The following is a 15,696-nucleotide window of genomic DNA, read 5'->3' as shown; positions in this document are numbered from 1 at the left end:
GTGGGCACTGCAGTGCAGGGATGGGAGCCCTGAGAAAGGCCAGCGAGGAGGAGGCATCCGTGCTGGGCAGCAGCAAAGAGCACGCCACTCTTCTAGGAAAAGGAAACGTCTGGGCCATAGAGAGGTTGCAGGGAGCAGTTAAATAAAGATTCTCATTGATCTGTGGCAAAAATCCTACAACACAAGAAAGAATAAAGCAAAACACTTTTTAAAAAACGAAATTCAACTATAGTTCATGGATGTATTTACAATTGGTGATGGAGGGAGAATCCAGTTTGGATTTTAACGTGGAACTACTTGATTTGTGCATGTGAACTGAAACACAGTTATGTCCCTCAAAATGCACTCTTTTCCAAATGTAGTTATGCAGTTCTCCAACTAAATAACAGGTAGAAAATGTGCATATTAGGGAACAATGTGCATAAAAATTCATACATTCGTGAAGCTAACATATAAACTTGCATTATATCAGAGAAAAGTTCTTGCCATGATGTGTATATTAGGAGAGATTTGCACCAAAATGCCGACAAGGTTTCATGAGATCTTTCTTTTTCAAAATATAAACAAACCACAAACTTATGCAGAAATGTGGAGAACTGAACTTGAGACTGAACTGAACAAGAAACAGCACTAAACCAAAACTGACTGATAGTTGATAAATTATACCTATTTCTCATGTATCGTATAGAGACAGCTAAGTGGAAATCAAAAGACTCTTGCAAGCATCATTGAAACAGAAATAAATAGCCAACATTCCTGGGTACTTATTAGAGAGTCCATCCCGTCAAAACGATAGATGACGGAGGATAGGGTGTGCCATTTTCATTTACAGATGAAATAAAATGTTGCCAAATTGCATACGGGTCTTTCCTGACCCGGCCTTAGTATTGACTTTAAATTGTTTTAGATTGCATTGTATTTTTTTAAAAAATGTGGTTTATTTACAGTGTTCTTTTATCATGTTTCTATGTATGTAAAGTGCCTTGTCGTATCTGTACCCTAAAAGGAGACTTTAAATATTCCTATTCAAATAAAAATAAATAAAATTCACATGCCTGGTATGGAAAATGGCCTTCTTCTTGAGCAAGTCTTCCTGCAGATATCACATTTGTGCTATTCCTCTGAACCCCCAGATATTGCAGATCATGGAATCACAGAGTGGTAGAGTTGGAAGGGGCCTAAAAGGACATCGAGTCCAACCCCTGGGTCAATGCAGGAATCCAATTTAAAGCATACATGACAGGTGGATGTCCAGCTGCCTCTTGAATGCCCCCAAGGTTGGAGAGCCCACCACTTCCCTAGGTCATTGGTTCCATTGTCATACCAATGGAATACGGGCAAGTGCTAGTGCAGGATTATTCACCTTCTTCTTAAAAATCTCTCTGCTTGCATGGCTTAAAAAAGCAAAGGTGCTGAAGAATCTCCCAGAGGTCCTCTGTGTGGTGTGTGTCTATGCCTGTGCAACAGCCAGAGGCGGCTTTCGTTTCCCAAATTTGACTTTCTAAACCACGGAAATTGGCAGGAAATTGAAAGACGTCACACAACAGCACAGGGGACCAGGAGATGTCCATTCCCCCAGCAGGTCTGCTTTCAAGTTCAGCATTTGAAGGTAACTCACGAGAAGATGCTGTTCCTCCACTTCATTAGGATCATTCTGTTTTCTTTGCAAAGTGAGTATCTTTTGAACAGTTTCCTCCTCCTAGTCTCACACCACAGCGAGATCAGGTTTCAGTGGATTATTGGTTCTGTTTTTAAGGCTGCAATCCTAAATACACTTACAAGGGAGAAAGCCCTGCTGAACACACTGACAGTTAAATTTCTTCTGAGTAGATGTACTCTGTATGATAAATACGTTAGGGTTGTAGGCAATGTTATTCTTACTCAGAGTAGATCGCCTGAGAATAATGGCCATGCCTAATTTCGGTCCTTAATTTCAGTGGGTCTAACTCTTGTGTACAACTTGCTTACATACAACCTCTAGATACCATTGTAAATATTTTGTCTTGTTGCAGTGACTGCTGTTTTATGTCTTTGTTCTCTGTTGTGACTTAACAATCAGGAAAAACTGATTGATCAATAGTGTCTAAACCTGTGTTTCCTCCAAGTAATTTGGAACTGCATGCCGAAGAAATTTGGCAGGACTTTAGGCAAGTTATTTAATGTACAAGTATTTCCAAAGGGATATTAATTTCTGCTTTTGTTTAGTGGAGATGTGCCATTGAAATTCTTCATAAGTGTTGGTAGCAGCCCTTTTACCTTCCCCAATCTCACAACAGACCCAAAATTTAATTGTTAATTTTGCAGAACGCTCAAGTAAAAAGGGACATCCACAAACAGTCCACACTGTTAAAACCAATAAAAATAAAATAAAAACAACAACACTGTGCCTACTCTCTTATTTCTTCACCAAAGATATCTATGCAGGTGCCAGAATTGCACGCACTGTGTAAGGGATGGCCTCTGCAGTCCAAAGCCATCATCTTTGGATCCGGGTAACACTTGCATGTACAAATATTTTGTGGAAAAGTGTCTTTTCTTTCAGCTGAGAGGTTTAAATTGGGAGCTGGATTGGAGGCTGCCTTCAAAAACAATTAAATAGTAGATTTTTCAGCACTGTGGAATGCACCGGCCAAGGGGTAGGGAGAGCAGATATATTTTCCCCAGGATGTCCTTGCAGAGATCACCAGGGCCAGTTCCAAGATGACCCACGAATGCATCCAATGTGCAATGTGTCTGCCTGTGTCCCCTCTGCTCAATTTCTTATTAGAGCCCCAAACGTTCCTTCCTTTTCCTGTTATAGCTGCTCCATCACAGGGATCTTCCGAAATGTCACAAAAGCTGCCACGGATCTTGGCATCTCCTGGAGACACTGTAGACATCAGCTGCAGCCATCTAGATGGATCTTCATACTGGACAGTGATTTGGTACAAGGAGAACGAAGGCAAAAGCCTGCACAAGATTGGCCAGAGTTCTCGGTACTCAAAACTGGAAGGCAAATACTCAAGTAAAGGGCACAAGCTGATCATCAGGAATGCCCAAAGGAACGACTCTGGAGTGTATTACTGTGCTGCTAGCGCCGGTCAGAATTTCAGGTTCACAAGCAGGACTCGGCTGATCATCTCTGGTGAGTGTCTCGGAAGCTTCTGAGAATTGTTAGCATGCATTGAATGCATATTCTGCATAGGGAGAGATGACTGTGTCCATTTTGGTTTCTCTGAGCTTCTCATTTTCCCAGTCTTAAGTGCTCCACATTGGTTTGTGGCATAGCAATACCCCTGGGAACTAGAAGCTTGGAGAAGGGGCTGCACCTCAGTGGCAGAGGTCTACTGCATGCAGATGGTCCCAGGTTCAATCCCCACTGGCATCTCCAGAAAAAACTGAAATACCCATGCCAGAAATCCTGGAGAGCCACAGCCAGTCGGTGTCAACAATACTGAGCTAGATGGACTCAGTAAAAGGCGGGTTCCTGTTGAGGTCAAAGCCTTTTTTAGAATCATGAGGACTGGATCTTTTTTTTTTTAAGGGAAGGGCCGTAGCTCAGTAGCAGAGCATCTGCCTTGCATGCAGAAGGTCCCAGGACCCCAGCATGTCCAGGCAGGGCTGGGAGGGAACCCTGTCTGAAATCCTCTACCAGCCCGAGTTGACAATACTGAGTCAGATGGACCAATGGACGTGGTATAAGGCAGCTTCCTTTGGTTCCAGATGCAGGTGCCAGCAAGCCTAATTGGGGAGGGCATTCTGTAACTGGGGTGCCGCCACCAAAAAGGCCCTCCTCTTCGTAACCAACTCCTTATCTCAGGAAGCATGCCTTTTCCTTGACCAACTTTCTGTAACGGGGATAAGCCTGTGTGAGTTTTTTTCTTTTATTAATGGTTTGGTATATAATGTCAGACTTTCTCGTTTATGTGGTTTGTAGTTCAGTCTTGGTTTTGAAGCATTGTTGCCTATCCTGAGCTGGTATCTCTCTTCTTGGGGCGGAATGAGAAATCTAACTCGCCGTTTGTGGCTGTTTTTCTCAATGCTCTTTCAGATCCTTCTAGGCCAAGTCTTGCCATCTTTACGCCTTCCTCCCTGGAGGAGTCTCAGCGTCACAACAGCCTCCCCCTCCTCTGCGTCTTCGACAATGCAGACTCTGATTGGGATTTCATCTCCTGGAATATTAGTGGGGAACCATCTCAGGACCAGAATTTTGGGGACATAACAAATGAGGAAGGAAACGTCAGCATTTGGAGTTTGAAGCTGATTCCTCCAGCGGCAGAGACCGAACGGGTGTCTTATACTTGCTCAGCCCCAGCATCCCCAGTGCTAACCTATCCAGGTACAGTTTGACCAAACTACCAGAGAGCCAGCGTGCTACAGTGGTTGGAGTGTCAGAGTGGGACCCGAGAAACCTGGTTTCAAATCCCCCCTCAGCCATGAAGCCCAGTGCTTACAACGGGGGCCAGCAGGATGAGACTCTGAGGCAGAAGTCCAGGGCCCCAAATGCAAGACAGTTGGCTTATCTCATTTTGAAGAGAATGAAAAAAACAGTTTGACATCTAAAGATGGAGGTCTGTAAGACCCCGAGTTAGTTACCCGACGCCTGAAGTTGGCCAGAGCATCCATACCTATCGTTATTCATTTGTACGCATTTTATGTAGGGTACTTATGGATTGCCCTTCCTTCAAAAGGAACTCAGGGTGATACACAAGAAACATGAAAGCAAAATATATGAAACATCAACAAAAGTATATACAGACCATTTTTTAAAAAAATTACAGATCGTTACAATGCTGCCTCACATCATACATTTAAATCCTGCAATGGGTTGAACATCTAATAATCTTTACCCTGGTCTTTCACACTTGAGCTATATATTTTTAGGACCCACCCTGTCCTTGTGATTGCAATTTATTTTAAACTGTTTTTAAGGTTGCATTTTAAATTGCCGTGCCCCGCCCTGCAACCCTGGAATCGCAGCCACAACCAGTTTAAGGGCACATCAGTGGGGGAACGTGTGTCATGAAAAAAGTCTTGGCCAGTTCCCCCTCTGCTCTGCTGCCTTACGGGCTAGCAGTCTGCCTAGCCACTGACCACAGTTTCCCCCCCATCCTTTTCCTTTAACAGGAAACTGCATCCCTCTGTGGTATCACAGGGTACCCTGCCTTGTCCTCCTCCTGTCAATTCCCCCATTGGTCCTGTTCATCAGAAAGCACCATGATGGAGGTACGACCATGCATTTATAAGACGGACTGCATTTAACTCAGCTCTTCCCCAACTAAGCCCTCCCCCTCCTCTTCCTCAGGGAATCCAGAGCAACCAGCAAACCAAGTGTCCAACAAGGAGATGCCACAGGAAACTGCAGCAGTGTCTGGTGACCATCGAGGCCAAGGTCAGGACAGCTAATGGCAAGTAGAACTCCCCACGTTATCCCATCCACACCCATTTTTCATGTAATAGTTCAGAAATGACAAAGAGAGGAATGTGGATGGGTAGGCAGTTCTTAAAACATGTTCTTGGGCAGGTAATATCTGTGAGTGTGTTTGCAAAACTGTGCTAAAGAACTCGTTTGAGGCCAATACTTCACTTTGTCTGGAAGCCCTTCTCCTTTCCCAATGGAAAGAAACCAAGATTTAAAAATTATGCAGATATCATTTGTGTTTCATGTTATAGTTTGTTAATGGAACAGAGAAGACAGCTACTTAAAAAAAACAGAGTGGTTTTTGTTTCTCTCACAGATGTAGAAAAGACAAAAGAAAAATCATTTAAGGTTCGGTCTTATGGGCCCTGGGAAGTCATCCCAGAGGCCCAACATTGGCGAGGGGAGCCTGTGTCCGATCCCCCCTCCCTGCTGCTGCTGCTGCTGGAGAAGCCTTCAGCCCCCTGCCCCAATTAAGGATGGAAGGATCTGTCCATTCAAGTCTCCCCATTTCCCATTTTCCAGGCTTACATTCAGTTCTCCACATTTCTACAGTAATTTGCAATTTTGTTTTGATCCTCGTGAAACTTCATCAGCATTTCAGCACAAATTTCTCCCAATAAATACATTTTTGCAAGTAATTTCTCCTAATATAATGAATTTTGTATGTGATTTTCACTAATGCGTTCCCTTTCATGCACATTTCCCCCTAATGGATGCATTTTTGTAAACATGGTTTGGCTGGAGAACTGCACAGCAAAATTTGGATGAGTGCGAATTTCAGTGGATAGCTGTGTTTTCGTTCCCATTTCATAGAATCATGGAATAGTAGAGTTGAATGGGGCCTATAAGGCCATCAAGTCCAACCCCCTGCTCAATGCAGGAATCCAAATCAAAGCATTCCCAATAGATGTCTGTCCAGCTGACATTTAGTTTCAGAAAGTGCAGATTTGATACATGAGCCTTTAATATGCAGGCTAAATCAAAATAATTGCCCATCCCTAGTCCCAACCAACATCACAACTCTGGCCTTAGTAGGCTCAAAGGGCCTGATGGAACCAGCTGGGGAGGGGCGTGTTGCGGGAGGACCAAGAAGCAGGTTGGATCTGCAGGATCTAGAGCCCTCCGGATTCCCTGACATGCCTCCCAAACCAGGCAGAGCTTTGGACCAGCTCAAGAACTGGTGTAAATCTCTCCTGGGATTTTTCCTTGCCATTGTTTCCAGACCTTGCTTCTACCCTGGTGGCAAGAGCCCAGGGCGGGACTTTGGATGGGTGGCTAAATCTTTCTACCCCCCCAGCCTTAGGATTGCACAAAAGCCCCCCCTCCCTTTTGAGACAGGCCTTTGAGATCTTTCAATTTTCTGTTCCAGGCTGCAGTGGTGAAAAACAAAAGGATTACTTCCAAGGGGAAGTGGAAAGAGACAGAGAAAATGCCAGCACTCAAGACTGTTTGCTAACTTGTATTAAAGGCTTGCACTCAACTTGCGTTGATGCCTGTATTAAACATGATCATTTTCTACTTCCATGTTACCCACATCTCTGCTGTCGGTTCATATTCACAGTGCACTCCTGGCCATGCCTTCATTGCAGTCAGTCCTCTTGAGTCCAGTGGGACTGAATATTAGGGACTTGGATATTAGGATGGCAGCCCAAAGCCTATTCTAATGGCCAAGCTGTGTCTGCCATCAGGGATGGGAAGCCTTGCCCATTTCAGAGTCTCCCAATTTCTCATTTTTTCCACAGTCTTCAGTTCAGTTTCTCAAAGTTCCACATCAGTTTGTGATTTTTTAAAAAGAAAAAGTCCTCATGAAAATTGATCAACATTTTAGTGTGAATTTCTCCTAATATACGCCTAATATATGCATTTTCACAATTATGCATTTTTCCACAGCATAATCCAATTTTGCATGTTATTTTTGCTAATATAAGCCTTTTTATGCACACTTAATCTTAGTACATGCGTTGTTGTACTCATTCCTTGGCTGGAGAACCACATGGCAAAATTCAGAGAAGTGCAGATTTTGAAGGATGGCTATGTTTCGGTTCGTGTAGGGGTTCAACTGTGAATTAGGCAGGTTCAGCTCTAAATGTGAAATTTCTCCCTCATTCCTGTGTGCCATGCATTGCATATGTGTGGCACACTTTTTTTTTGCACTGTAGCACGATAGAAATGGAAATGGACTGCCTTGAATTCGATCCCGACTTATGGCAACCCTATGAATAGGGTTTTCATGGTAAGGGGTATTCAGAGGGGGTTCACCATTGCCTTCCTCTGAGGCTGAGAGGCAGTGACTGGCCCAAGGTCACCCAGTGAGCTTCATGGCTGTGTGGGGTTCGAACCCTGGTCTCCCAAGTCCTAGTCCAACACCTTAACCATTACACTACACTGGCTCTCACTGCAGCAGAATAGGACCCTCCTTATTTACAGAGAACAATTCAAGTGGGCTTAGCAGGCTAGGGTGAGCCACAAGGGGTCTCTCCTGCCCAGCCAGCCTTCGGCCCTCTCTCTTTGGATGTCCAGCTGAATTCGTTTGCTTTGTGTTTTAAGATGCTGGAAGATGAGGAACCGTGTTAGACCTGGCTGTCAGAGGAAAGGCAAGAGAGAGAGAGACTCCACCCTAAACATTGCATTTTACCAGTATAAACATTAGCAAAACAAACCTCCACAAACCTTTCCTGTTTCCTGTTTTTATTGTTTTACAAATAAAGTAAATAGGTTCAGGGGTGTGAAAACCAACAAGAACAGAAGGATTGACTCAGGCAGACTCTTGTTTTTAATTTAACCAAAGGTGTCGGTAACTGAGGTTCATACCCAGGACTTTAACGTACATGTGGTCTGTTTAACCCACAGAGATGGCCAGTTAGCGACTGCCAGAAATAGCTCCCAAAGAGCAAGCTGATTCTTTGATTTCCTGTTGTCTTTCTTGATCTGTGAAATGGACATAGTGAGAAAAAATAATGTGCTTCTGTGTGTTTCTCTAGGGACACCCACAAATGATAAAGCATGTAGACAGTCCTCATGGTCATAGCCTTTTATAGATACCAAGCTAGGCGTTAGCTGGCTTGGTTAAACTTTTGTTTTGGCTTTGAGCTTTTAAAATGAAGAATACACGATAGAATACAAAATGCAAAAGCAATTAAGACAAAGCAAACAGAAAACCCCCACATAAATGAAGACAATCTCTCCATAAAATAGCAGAGTCAAGCCCAGCAACTATTTTACATTGCAAAGGTTTCTCCCTAGACAGAAACAGAAGAAAGTGTGGATAAACCTCTGCAAAATCACACTGAAGGTGGACCTGTGGAGCCCAGGCAAAGAGTTTCATTAGGAGAGTGTCACTCAAGAGAAGTGTCCCTGACAGGCACTTTCCTTGCCGTTGATGATGGGGCCTTCAAAGAAAATCATATTCCTGGTGATCTCATGGGGGTGAAGGGTCTGGAAACCAAGTCCTAAGAGGAGCAGCTGAAAGAACTGGGGGTGTTTAGCCTGGGGAAGAGAAGTTTAAGTGGGGGAGGAGAGAACTTCAAAATATCTGAAGAGCTGCCACACAGAAGACGGAGCAGACTTGCTTTCAGAAAGAACGACCTTGCCTGTAATTTGCATCCAATTTTGCCCCCGAAGAAAAAAAGATATAGACATTCCACTAAAAAAAAAAGTTAAAGGTACCCAGCACAAGAAATCTGGGAACTATCTGCCGGTAATTTGAAAGGCGTTATCAACTCTGGAGGAGTTACTGTGCCTGCAAATTTCACCCACTTCTGTCAAAAGGGGAAAAAAGTCATAGCCACGCTTTGCATGTAAAAGGTTCCAAGGTCAACCCCTGGCTTCTCCAGGTAGGACTGGGAAGATCCCCTGCCTGAAACACTGGGAAACTGCTGCCAGTCAGTGTAGGCAAAACTGAGTCAAAGGCAGCTTTCTATATTCCTATGCTTCCTATGGATCAGGAAGGAAATCTCCTGCTGGGGTCTCAGTCTGGATCTCAACTTGGGGCATACGTTTTCAAAAGGGTCAGATGTATCATTTGTCACTCCTTCATTTGTGTAGGTATTTTGCCATAAGATACATAATAAACCTGATCATTTTCACAATATACCATTTCAGGCTGGTTCCTAATTTATTCCACATTTACTGATGGGAGACAGAGATCAGCAGACCACATCTGGCATGGAGCCTCAGATTTAGTATGGGATTGGGCCGAGGCATGAACCACAGGTGCCCAGGTTAGAGTCGATGAACTATCTCTACCAACGGATTCTCTGTTGTCATCGTCATCAGTTGGTCAAATCTTTTGAGGTCACATTTTCATTTCTCCCCTGAGAAATTCTTAATTCCTCTTGTTCCCATCGCCAGACTTTGAGAGAAGATTCAGCTGGGCATAGCAAGTGTCATCCTATAATAATAATAATAATAATAATAATAATAATAATAATAATAATAATAATAATAAACTCAAGATGTTTTTCTAAGAGAGCAAGACAGACAGACAGACACAGACAGAGAAAGTGGGAGGTCATACCTGGGTCACCTCAGAAGATGGAGGTTTGGAGATCTTGCGCTGGAATTCTTGGGGATCAAAAAGAAAAAAAGATGTGCATCACAGAGCGATCCTCTTTTTCCTTAACTTGCCCAACTTTCATTTGACTTTGCTACTTGGGTAGAAGAGAAACTCCATTTTATTTGCATTTTAACAAGAAACTACCTAATCTACACTTTTCAAATCCATTAATGAATGAAACACAATTATCCTCCAAAGTTCTCAAGTCTCCAAACTTTGCAACGCAGTTCTCCAATGTGGACAAAAGTGCATAAATTAGAGGAAAATATACATTCAAATGGACACGTCGGTGAATGTGAACAATACAAAAATGCCGTGGCAGAAATCCACAATAAAATATTGATGAATTTTATGAGGATTTTTTAATTCAAAAAATTGCAGATTGCTGCAAAAATTTGGAACAATGAGAAACCGGGAGAAACCAAAATGGGCAAATATACATATATATATGCAGCCAACATGGTCGATGATGGGAGTTGGAGTCCAGCAATGTCTGGAGGTCGACAGACGTTCCCCATTCCTGCCCCATGGTTCCCATTCCCTTGCATTTCCCGGCTCATATGTGATTCATATCCCAAGGAATATCATTTGTAGAAGGGCCACATAGCTCAGTGGTTACAGCATCTGCCTTGTGTACAGGAGGTCCCTGGTTCACTCCGCAATGGCATCTCCATGTAGGGCTGGGCTAGGAAAGACCCACTAACCAAAACCCTGGAGAGCCACTGCAGTCAGTGTAGATGATACTCAGCTAGATGGACCAACGGCTCTGACTCAGTATAAGGCACCTCACTGTTCCTTCCCCTATTTCCTATCCTGCAGGTTCAAACACAGCCTCTTGCTTCCCCCACAGCTGACATTTTGGCCTGTAGAATAAAACTGACTTAAATTAGTGATGGACCTATCAGTATATTTCTGGTCTTTGCCCATTTTGTGTGCTTTTATTCATAATTCCATTCAGTCCCATTCCACCTTTTTTTTTTTTTTACTGTTGGCATGAAAATTCATAATTCAATATGTACTCAAAATGAGTATTTTTATCGCAAAGACACTACCATATACTCTGCAACCACACAGCATTAGCCACAATCCGTATCTACCCTGTCACTTCTCATGAAATATTGTGTTCTGATGCATTTTCCCCCAAACCAGCTTCAATCCGGATTGAGAACAATAATGATCTAGCTATGTTTGAAGGTGGTAATCTATGCACAGACTAAGCATGTGTTTAAAGTAAGTTTCTTTTAAAATAGTCTCAATTATGCATATCTCAACATAATTTTACCCTAAAATAGGCCATTTAATGCATCTTGCTACTTTTTCATTTGCTTAAAATCTGCAAACAAAACTCTTCTCCATCCCTAACTTCAATCAACTGACATTTTGAGAAGGAGGTTTGCAGGATACCTCCAGCTGACGTCCTGCTGAAAATTCCTGATAAACCCTAATGACTACTGCCAAGCAGCAATCATGTAATGCAACTGCAGAAATGGAAATAAAAACGTAAACTAAAGGAAAAGGCAAACAATGAAACAATGTCGGTAATCTTCTCCTGCATAAACAGATATTGAGACAGGAATTATCATCCTAGTTGCTACTGCATTCTTAGGTCATGATTCCCGCTATTACCTAGATTACACTGGTTGAGACAGACCCAAAGGAAGCTCAGGACAATCAGCACCAACGCCAAGATGCCCACGGCAGCCACAGACACTCTGTAGATTGTGCAGTCATTGGCAACGTCTCTGGAGGAAGCTTTGAAAAGATGAGAAAACAGATTTGTTCGCTCAGAATAAATGGCTGTTTTGGATCGATATTCCAGCCAGTGATGGCAGCTTCCTCCCCACCAGGATTTTAAATCACAGGGGAAGGCAATCATCTCGGCAAGACAACCTCGGCCTTGCAAAGAGGGCTCCGTAGCCAAGCCCCAGTGACTACCCACAGAGTCGGAGAAGATGGAGGCAGCGGCAGGCAGGTCTGGCATCAGCACTAAGGCTAATACTGGTCACCACAGCATCCTTCCCTTCTTATTTATTTCTTAAGAATTACAGTCAAGGGCTGGCTGGACATATAGGAAGTAGCAGATGCTCATATTCTTATTTTCTACTTTTAATATTTATTGGGTTTCCAGCTTTATAGTACTCAGACCCCTTGAAATTAATGGACCAACATTAGATTAATATGAGTGCGAACAATCCATTCTGCTATTCCACAGTGAAATGGTGTGTATTCCCAAATAAAAGCATATCATTTTAAATGGAATTGTTTTTAAGATATTTTGTTTTTAAGATGTTTTTATTGTTTTATCACTTGTTGATGGCCACTCTGGGCTCCTTTCGAGAGGAAGGGTGGGATAGAAATATCAACAACAAACAACAGCATATTTAGGCATGCAGATATAACTCACTTGCATTGAACTCGGCACTCTTCTTCACGCTGGGGCCTGAAGAGTTGAACCTGACTTCACATGTGACATTTTCACCACTGATGTGTGAATCCATAGGGACATGAAGAAGGCTGATGAACGTTAAGGAGCCACTGCTGTTTTTCACCAAAAGGGTCCTGGCCTCATGCTGGAGATCTCCGGGGATGTCCCAGGACACCTGGACTAAGCTGGACGCTCCATGAACCACGCAAGCGAGCTGGTTCTCGAACTGGGCAGGTGGATCTTGCTTAGGAGGTTGCAAAAGCATCACCCAGGTGCTTGGGGTATAACTGTCTGATTAAAAAAAAAAGATTGAAGCTCAGTAAGAATAGCAACACCGGCTCCAATCACTGGCCTCTCTTTTAGAATGTGTCTGCTGTTTTTGGCACCTTCTGAAGACCTTCCTCTGTCAACAAGTCTGTTAAGTAGAGACCTTGTCCCAGTCCACATCTGTGCTGGAATTACTTTTTAAGACTTTTTAAACATGTTTTTAAAAAAGATTTTTCTAAAGACGGTTTTAAGAGGTTTTGTTTTTATGATATTTAAAAGATGTTTTGGAGCAAGGTTCACATATCGGCAGTGGAATATTCTTAGTTTACATTGGCTGAGTCAGACTACTGCTGCATCTGGGTCAGTCTTGTCTACTCTGACTGGCAGTGGCCATAGCGACATGAAGGAGACAAAGGGTAAGGTGTCATTGCTGTTCACCAAAAGGGTCTGGGCCTTGTGATGGATATCTCCAGGGACAACCCAGGAAACTTGAACTAAGCTGGACGCTCCGTGGATCAAACAAGCAAGTTGATTCTTGAACCGGGAAGGTGAATCTTGTGCATGGGTTTGTAAATGCATCTCCCAAGTGCTTGGGGTGTAACGGTCTGGTGGGGACAATGAACAGAGGGGTCAGCAAGAATAACAACCTATATCAACAAATGCTTTCAGCCTGGTGCTGGCTTTTCCTCCAGGAAATGGTGGATTTCTTGGAAGCCCATGAGAGCCTCCTCAAAGAGAAGACCACTGAGTGCAAGAGAACAGCCTTAAAAGGCAGATGGTTCCCACCACCAGATCACCACCACCCTGGAGTGTTTTGCAACATGCAGGGGTGCATGCTTAGTAACTTCATAGCCAACGAGTTGATGCGGAAAGGGTTTCCTAGAAAGGCGGAGCATTTCAATGCTTTCTGCACACACTGCATCGGCTGCATTGGGTGGAATTCCAGAACAAATTCCGTACGGGTGCTGGGTACTAGTTCAGCCTCTTCACCACCACTTCTGGCATCTGAGAAGAGAAGGGGGGCTTTTCTTCACAGTGTGAGCCAGTGGGGAAATTATTTGGCTGGGCTGCATTTTCTTACATGAGCGACTGTCACTTTGCTTTCCTTTTTCCAACCAACCAACCCCCACACTTGCTTGTGGAAGGAGCTACCTACTCTGTCCTCATCTGTCTGTTACAATTAAAGAGAGGTCCCTCACTGCCCCCCCAAAACAAAACAAATCAAAAACAAAGCGTCCTTGCTCTGAAGGGCAGCTTATCAATTTACTAAATTAATTCATGAACCATAGGCACGGGGGAGAAATCTGTTTCAGTTCACATTTAAAGCTGAATCTACTTGATCTGCAATGCCTGAAACAACATACAAACTGAAACAAGGCCGTCTTTCAAAATTCACACTCGACCGCATTTTGTAATGTTCTCTAGCCAAGTGGTGTATACAAAAATGCATGTAGTAAAGTAAAATACGCATAAAAATTTATAAGTTGGTGAAAACAACATACAAAATGCACTACATTAGCGAAAACAGAAGTAGGGAAAATGTTCTTTGCAAGAATGTGAATATAAGGGAACATTGCATGCAAAAATGTCTATTTTAGGGGGAAATAAGCACTTAAATGAATTCTCATGGGGATTATTTTTTCCAGGTGGAAATGCAGATAATTTAAGACTGTAAAAATGAGAAATGGAGAGAAAACGACACTCACCTATTCCGAATGAACAAACCATTGATCAAATGAGCTTCTATAACATGTCAAGGAATGTACTGAAAGCACCCACCCCAAATGTGATTGTAGCTTCCCCAAACGAAAGGGTAAATATATGCTACAACAATCTTAATCTTTGTACCACTTTAATGGGCTTCCATCAAGGCATCCTGTAATCTGTAGCCTTCTGAGGTGTGGTGGACTCAGAGTGTTCTCACTTTGTGATGGGCATTGCGGTTGAGCCAGAGGAGTTAGAGATCAATTCAGGTTTTTTTCCACCTCTACCTTCCCTGGAGCCAATCACAAAGGGAAAATGGCAGGGCAACCGAGGAATGTGGTGGACCCTCGATGAGATTTGGCCCCAGCAGATGCCTGATGAGGCTGACCTCTAGCACTACCTAGCAGAATACAAGACCACCCCCATACATGACAGTGGTGGACAGAAGTCATCAAGAATATTGCCTGTGATGTATGGGGTTGGTCATGAGAACCAGCTCTTATTTAACTGCGCTTGCATTGGGACTCTGATGTTTTTAGAATTAACACACAGCAACCAGCTGTTGCCACTCAGCATTTCTACCTGAAAGCTCAGCCCTGCTCTCTTACCTCCAACAATCAGCGAGGTTGAGTCATTGCTGAAATACAGGCTGTTGGAATATCTTTGGGCACAGAAATATAGGCCAGAATCTGATGTTTGGACATTCGAAATCTCCAGTAAGGCGTTTTGACCTTTAACTATGCAAGCAAATTTGCCTGCAGTTTTGTTATCACTGCAACTCTTGATTAAAACAGGCATCCCATGTTCTCTTCCTTTGTACCAGCTGAATAAAAATCCATAATCTTCAATTTTTTTTGTAGAAGCGCACGAGATCTGTGCCGTCTCTCCAATGTCCACAAATTGGAACTGCTGAGTCGGATGCAGGAGGAATAACTGGGCTGGTAACGCTGTGGGAGCTAAAAAGGAGGGAGCAGATAGTTAACAGTGGCAATGTTTCACCCCTGGCTGTTGCAAAAAGATGTAGGAGAAGGAGACGTAACCCTGAGAATCCTTACACTTCCCTGGGAATGGAACATTAGAAATAAGAGACATGCTTAAGAAGAACGTGAAAAATGTTTCATCTAAACTGCAGGGGGGGGGGAGAACTCTTTGAAGGTTTTGAAGTACATAAAAATTCAGCCTGCCTAGTTTCTCAGAGCTAAGAATCAGGTAAAAGTAGGGAAAGGAACATTACCTGTGGAGAACAAAATGAGGCAAGTGGCCAACAGCATCACTGACAGCAGCAGCAGCAGCAGCAGCAGCGACACCCAGGAGCATGAGCCAAAAGCCCACAGCGAATGTGCA

The 15,696-nt window shown here is 43.3% G+C and overlaps 2 protein-coding genes across 3 annotated transcripts; one reads left to right on the top strand and one right to left on the bottom strand.

The window, feature by feature from the left end:
• Nucleotides 1-112: 112 nt before the first annotated feature.
• LOC133374817 (uncharacterized) lies at nt 113-15,676 on the bottom strand. 2 transcript variants are annotated; one of them, XR_009759995.1, is made up of 7 exons: nt 15,587-15,676; nt 14,961-15,308; nt 12,361-12,672; nt 11,583-11,708; nt 9,918-9,964; nt 8,213-9,791; nt 113-174 (listed from the first exon to the last, which is right to left on the bottom strand). XR_009759995.1 is itself a non-coding variant. In XM_061606044.1 (6 exons), exons 1-6 carry the CDS (start codon nt 15,621-15,623, stop codon nt 9,726-9,728), a joined length of 936 nt encoding a protein of 311 aa, XP_061462028.1. In that variant the 5' UTR covers nt 15,624-15,676; the 3' UTR covers nt 8,085-9,725. The 2 variants fall into 2 exon arrangements, 1 of the variants encoding a protein (XP_061462028.1); XM_061606044.1 differs by lacking the exon at nt 113-174 and having other exon boundaries at nt 8,085-9,791.
• On the top strand, nt 1,523-5,385 carry LOC133375050 (uncharacterized). The gene is made up of 5 exons (XM_061606512.1): nt 1,523-1,670; nt 2,801-3,124; nt 4,031-4,318; nt 5,107-5,205; nt 5,285-5,385. The coding sequence occupies exons 1-5, from the start codon at nt 1,625-1,627 to the stop codon at nt 5,383-5,385; spliced, it is 858 nt and encodes a 285-aa protein (XP_061462496.1). The 5' UTR covers nt 1,523-1,624.
• Nucleotides 15,677-15,696: the final 20 nt, after the last annotated feature.

Source organism: Rhineura floridana, chromosome 22, assembly GCF_030035675.1.
Source record: "Rhineura floridana isolate rRhiFlo1 chromosome 22, rRhiFlo1.hap2, whole genome shotgun sequence".
In the NCBI taxonomy this organism is placed as follows: Eukaryota; Metazoa; Chordata; class Lepidosauria; order Squamata; family Rhineuridae; genus Rhineura; species Rhineura floridana.
Note: the sequence above shows the minus strand (reverse complement) of the source record. Positions and strands in the feature narration are given on the sequence as shown.

Bases quoted from the DNA above. Each gene is read 5' to 3' on its own strand.
- LOC133374817 (XM_061606044.1), bottom strand. From the start codon at position 15,623: ATGCTGTTGGCCACTTGCCTCATTTTGTTCTCCACAG. The intron at 11,709-12,360 runs GTGAGTTATATC...ATCTTTTCAAAG, and splicing joins GAGTGCCGAGTTCAATGCAA to CTTCCTCCAGAGACGTTGCC. The intron at 9,965-11,582 runs GTAATAGCGGGA...TTGATCCCCAAG, and splicing joins TCTCAACCAGTGTAATCTAG to AATTCCAGCGCAAGATCTCC.
- LOC133375050 (XM_061606512.1), top strand. From the start codon at position 1,625: ATGCTGTTCCTCCACTTCATTAGGATCATTCTGTTTTCTTTGCAAA. The intron at 1,671-2,800 runs GTGAGTATCTTT...TTCCTGTTATAG, and splicing joins CATTCTGTTTTCTTTGCAAA to CTGCTCCATCACAGGGATCT. The intron at 3,125-4,030 runs GTGAGTGTCTCG...ATGCTCTTTCAG, and splicing joins GACTCGGCTGATCATCTCTG to ATCCTTCTAGGCCAAGTCTT.